Source organism: Arachis duranensis, chromosome 7 (assembly GCF_000817695.3).
Source record: "Arachis duranensis cultivar V14167 chromosome 7, aradu.V14167.gnm2.J7QH, whole genome shotgun sequence".
Classification (NCBI taxonomy): Eukaryota; Viridiplantae; Streptophyta; class Magnoliopsida; order Fabales; family Fabaceae; genus Arachis; species Arachis duranensis.
The window spans coordinates 29,223,645-29,229,388 of NC_029778.3; the positions used below are offsets into that span (position 1 = coordinate 29,223,645).

The window sequence follows — 5,744 nt, forward strand, 5'->3', positions numbered from 1 at the left end:
TCTATAAATAATTATATAGTTTAATTTATTTTTTATATATATTTTATATTTTAATATATATTTTACCTTCGTAATTAATTTTAATGGCTAATTTATAATATACGCTTAACATATAGTTGATATAATTTAATTGAAGTGAACTTGATATCATATCTAAAATAAAATAAAATAAAGATGAGTTTGGTATTAAAATCGAGATGGAATATATCTAATTCAACTCCGGTAATTAACTCATAAACGACAAATGTCTTACACTTTTAAACTATCTAAAAGCTTTATTATTAAAAGATGATATTTGTAATATGCACACCTTACGTTTATAAATAATAGTCTGGAGCGTCAAACCAAATGCTATTTCTATCTTCATCTCGTTAATATTAAATGAATCATTTTTACTTGTTACATATACAGGGAAGGAATCCGAATATCCGTGATTGGAGATGCATCAAAGCTCCCCAGCTCATTAATTAGAATGATAAAGTATGCAGAGGAAAGAACAAAAGAAAATTCAAGACTCCAACTCATAGTAGCAGTTAGTTATAGTGGAAAATACGATGTGGTCCAAGCATGCAGGAGTGTGGCAAAAAAAGTCAAAGATGGCATTCTAGATTTGGAAGAAATCAACGAAGGCATCATAGAACAGGAATTGGAGACTAACTGCACTGAATTTCCTAACCCTGATTTGCTAATAAGAACAAGTGGTGAACTCAGAGTAAGTAATTTCTTGTTGTGGCAATTGGCATACACAGAACTTTACTTCGATGGAGCACTGTGGCCAGATTTTGGCAAGGAGGAGTTTGTAGAAGCATTGAGTTCATTTCAGCAGAGAAAGAGACGCTTTGGTGGACGCTAATCATCATAATAACTATTAATTTAATATCTCTTAAAATGTAATATTATGTAAATAATTATAAGTAGTCACCTTTGCCTTTACGATGAAGGTATTGACTTGAATAACAAGTAAATAGAATTGGCAATGGAGTAGTATTTTTATACTTTATGATGAAATATGACCCTAAATTAATAGAAAATTATATTTGTGAAGCTTTATTTTTGAATTGATGATCTAATTTAAACTAAAATATCACTTTTTCATTTGTCAAATCATAATAATTTATCATAAAACAATATTAATTAGTTTACAAGTTTAGAATTAACCAATTATTATAAGAGTGATGCTCATGGGCCATCATCTATAGCTATTATTAGTGGTTCATGAGTATAATAAAAATTAGAGTAAAGGACAAATAGGTCTTAACCTTTTTTTTTTGCAGATATTTTTGCCCTTAAAGAAGGGAAAATATATTTAAGTCCCTCACTCCTGAAAAACTTGGACATTTCAACCCTTCAGAGAATTTAGGTATTTGGACTGGAAGAAAAAGTCTCACCTGACAGAGGTGGCACTGACCTGGCCATTACGGAACCCACGTGGTAGGAGACTTTTCGAAACAAGACATATAAGTTTCCGAAGAGTAAAACAACGCCGTTTCGTTACCTCCCCCAATCGTTCATATTGTTTTGCCCTAATCCCTCGTCTGCACAGAAACGGTGAAGTAGGTGTTGTGGGGAGTAGAGGAAGAAAGGAAATTCTTCCTTCCATGGCATCTGAAGGGGTATCATCAAGTTGGAGAAGAAGTGAAGGTCAGTTCGGCTCGAGCTCGCATCCTAACGGGAAGGATGGCAAAGATGGCGTCTCACCCAAGTGCTGGTGTTCCATTTTTTTTCTCTATCAGGTTCAGAGTTCATTGAGATGTTTGTTGGTGTAGGTGCTTCAAGGGTGAGGGACTTGTTCAACAAGGCAAAAGCGAATTCGCCGTGTTTGGTGTTTATTGATGAGTTAGATGCTGTAGGGAGGCAGAGAGGTACTGGCATTGGTGGAGGAAATGATGAAAGAGAGCAAACACTGAATCAATTACTCACTGAAATGGACGTGAAGGTTGTGGTAGGCTTAGAGAAGGGGGGGTTGAATCTATGCCTTCCTTTTAATTTGCTGTTTTGACCCTTTTTTAATCAAAGCTTCGAATCTGATTCTGTTTGAGCTCAGCAGCGGAAATTTATGAGACAATTTATTTTTGTCTCATGAAAAACAGAAAACAGAACATGACAGAGAAGAAGAAGCTAACACCAGCATATATCCTGGTTCGGTTGCTTTGTGCCATGCAACCTACATCCAGTCTCCTCCACAATTATGGAAGAATTTCACTATAGTTAACAGTATTACATACACCAATTTCACACTCAAGTTCTAGCCTAACTTGACATTGGCTATGCTAACACCTAACTATCTTCTCTTAGTGCTAACCCAACTAAGAAAGGGATACCAAACAAGTGCAAGATACAAGACACTTAACCAACCTAAAGAAATCTGAAAATAATCTCTAGGCTTTTCTCTCAAGTGTATCTCTCAACCTTTTCACTCATGGCTTTTTCTTAAGCTTTCTCACTTTGCCTTTTCTCTCAAGAAATTACAGAAAGATAAGCTTAGAAAAGTACATTACAATCAGAAAAACATGAAGGAGATTGACTTCATCAACAGCCTCTAAGCTATGTGAAAAACCAGCTTTGCAAACCTCTGAATTTGTTCTTCAGTGTTGGCAGAATGCTTCTTTGATAGAGAGCATTGTCCAAGTAGAGGAACTTCACAGGGAATACTTCACAGAACTCAACTTCTCAAACTCTGGTTTTCTCTCCTTGCCTTGAATGAACAGCAAGCTCTTCTTTTATCTTCTTGCACGTTTCTTGGTTCTTCATCCAAGGTCAAAACCTTGAGCCTTGAGCTTCACCAACCACAGATTCACTTTTTCTATTCAATCATCAAATTGGAACCTTTCCTTCTGACTTTTCCAACTTGACCGAAAGCCATGAATATGTAACTGAACTTGTTTTCCAATGGTCAACCAAATCTGAACCCTTGAATACCAACTTGGTCCCCAAGTCTTGAATAAGACCGTAGATACACAGCAGAATAGGGCAGAGTGCAACTTTCCCTTCACAGCCATTTTCAGATAGAGCAGAGAGTAGGGAAGAAAGGATGAAGATCTGATTCATGCAAGATGATATGGTTTACCTTTCTTAAGCTTGATTTAGCTTGGGATTTCTGTTTTAGCTTCTGTGCTTCAAGCTTCAAGTTTCTCTTTCTTGCTTCTTTGGTTAATGGCTTATGGAAGAAGCTTTTCTTCTCTTTCTCTTTCTTGCTTTTTCTGAAATCTTGATGTGACTTGATTAGAAGGAAGAAGAACGTTGCATTGGTTGAAGCATTATGGAGGGAAATGAAAATCAATTCGGGCTTGGATCATGTAACCCGTTTGGCCCATCTGATTTCTTTGGCTTTTATTCTTTGCTTTTGTTTGGTCTTTACCCATTAGCCTTGCTGCATTGTCTTTATACCTTTTGGGCTATTAACATTTGGCCTGCAACAATAAACAATTAGTTAATAAGTAGATATAATTAATCAACACTAATTATTTATTTTGCTCAAAAATAATGTTTGTCATCATTAATTAATTTAGTTAATTTCTTAACTCAACAATCTCCCCCTTGATGACAAACATAGTTTAAGCAATAATCAAAAGGAAATAAGTTTGAGTTAGGTTTAGAAAACTCCCTTTGATTTTATGTTGCTCCCCCTATCCTTTTCAACTGTAGCTCCCCCTGGATTCATGCTTTCCTCTTTGTTCCTGTTTATGTATTGTACTTAAAGAAAGCACAATAGAGAGCTATGCACATTTGTTTTGTCTAAGAGATATCAAATGAGCAACATCACTTAATCAGCCCAACATTAATTATATGTTAGTAGCAAAAGGATTCATCATGTGAGATCAAAATACCAAATACTATCCAAACACTATCCTTACTCCCCCTTTTGTCATCAAGGGAGGACAACTCAGGGGATCAAAAATATAAATCTAAATCCTGCAAGGTAAGGTTAGATAGCAGTTCAAAGGTTCTAACTAAACCAACAAAAGTGCAGCAGTATTTTAGAGTTATTACAGTCATCCAAAAAAAAGTAAAAAGTTCAACAGATGCAGAATAAATAAAATTCATGAGACAAAATGAGAGCAGCAGCAGCAGTCTTCATGAGACAAATCTTAGGCATCAGAACCATCTCCTTCCGAGGCAGCATCCTCTTCAACATCAGTGGCAATGTCCTCATCATTGTTAAGGTTATCAATGAAGGTCATGAGCACAGCCACCCTATCTCTTGATTTCTTCAGAAAGTTCTCATGCTTGCTAGCTAACTTCCTTTGCTCCTTGCTCATGGCAATCATGTGATTTGATTGAGACACAAACTCTTGAGCTACATCCTTGACCACATTCAGCAGAGTGGATTTCTTCCCAGTGGAAATGGAAGTACCCTTGGTGGAAGGAGCAGGAGAATCCTCATGGACACATTCTTCATCTTCATCATCTAGTACGACTCTTTCAGATCTAGTGGGTCCTTTGTTCTGTTTCACTGAACCACCCCCCTTTAGGTATGAATGTCGATTTTCATATGTCTCATTTGTCAGGTCAACACCAAAATACTCAAATATGCAAGTTAGAAACATGCCATAAGGAAGAGCTTTATCTTTTGTACTTCGAACAGAATCAAACATGTATCTAGCCATCAAGTATGCAAAAGAAATTTCTGTTTTTGTAATAATGGCATATAAAACAAGTGTGTCAGTGTAAGAGACCCTTTGATATGAACCACTTTGAGGAATCAAAATGTGATTGACAATGCGGTGTAATTGAGCACGTTCATATCCTAGGGCTTTGTGAGTGGGTGTGATTCCATCAATTAAAGAAACATGTTCACAAATGTGAGCCAATGCATCAAGATAAGAAATTCCAACACCTTCATCCCACTTAACCGAAGTGTAAGCACAAGGCCCAACATCAGTATACGTCAATGCATCACTGACAGTTTCATTATTTAAAAAGATGTCTCTGCCCTTAACATAAGAATGCACACTTCCTTCATGATAAGTCATGTTCGCATAAAATTCTAGGACCAACTGAGGATATACAGGTTTTTTGATGTCAAAAAGGTGATTCCAGTCTAAAAATTCTAAGTTTGCAACAAAAGGAAAATCTTTCTTTTTCAAATCAGGTAAGTCAGCCAGAAAAGATGGACATAGAGTACGGTACTTAATAACTCCATCATAGAAATCGTGGTTCATGGCAGATTTGAAACGATGGGGGTTAAAATCAGAGTGAGAAGTCATATAGTGTGATTTGTGAGCAAAAGGATCAACTTCTGGTTCTCTAACAGATGAGAGAGGAACTCGAGCTTTACCTCTCTGTGAACGCACAGGTACTGACCTTGCCCTGGGTTGTTGTGGCTCGGGAACAGGTTCCTCCGTCGCCGGACGCTTCCCTTTGGATGAGGGTGGCTTTGAAGAGCCAGGTTTTGAAGAGGCAGGTTTAGAAGGCGTTGCCTTTGGTGGTGGAGTTGGTTTGGCAGGGGCAGGATACCTTGGAGTAGTCTTAGTTCGAGCCATGGGATCACACCGAGGAGGAGAGGTTGGAGGAGAAGGAGAAGGGGTAAAGGTTCGGTCTTGAGAGCGAATGGAAGGTTTTGTGGGCAGTTTGTATATCTTTTCACGAGGAGCCCTTTTTGCAATGACTTTCTTCCTCATAGTGGTGTGAGAGGGAAGAAACTGAAGGGTTGAGGAGAAGTTATGGAGGGAAGAGAGGGAGTGTTGGTAACCGTACCCAAAAGCAAGTTTCTAAAACCATGCAACTACATCACCATTTGACAA

At 37.4% G+C, this 5,744-nt stretch overlaps 1 protein-coding gene across 1 annotated transcript in view; it reads left to right on the plus strand.

The window, feature by feature from the left end:
- LOC107458383 (dehydrodolichyl diphosphate synthase 2) overlaps positions 1-1,035 on the plus strand; it is a 5,849-nt gene extending 4,814 nt beyond the window's left edge. Inside the window, exon 3 of the mRNA XM_016076589.3 lies at positions 412-1,035. Within this exon, the coding sequence (XP_015932075.1) occupies positions 412-853 (442 nt within the window). The 3' untranslated portion in view covers positions 854-1,035. The remainder of the gene's footprint in view (positions 1-411) is intronic.
- The last annotated feature ends 4,709 nt before the right edge of the window (positions 1,036-5,744 follow it).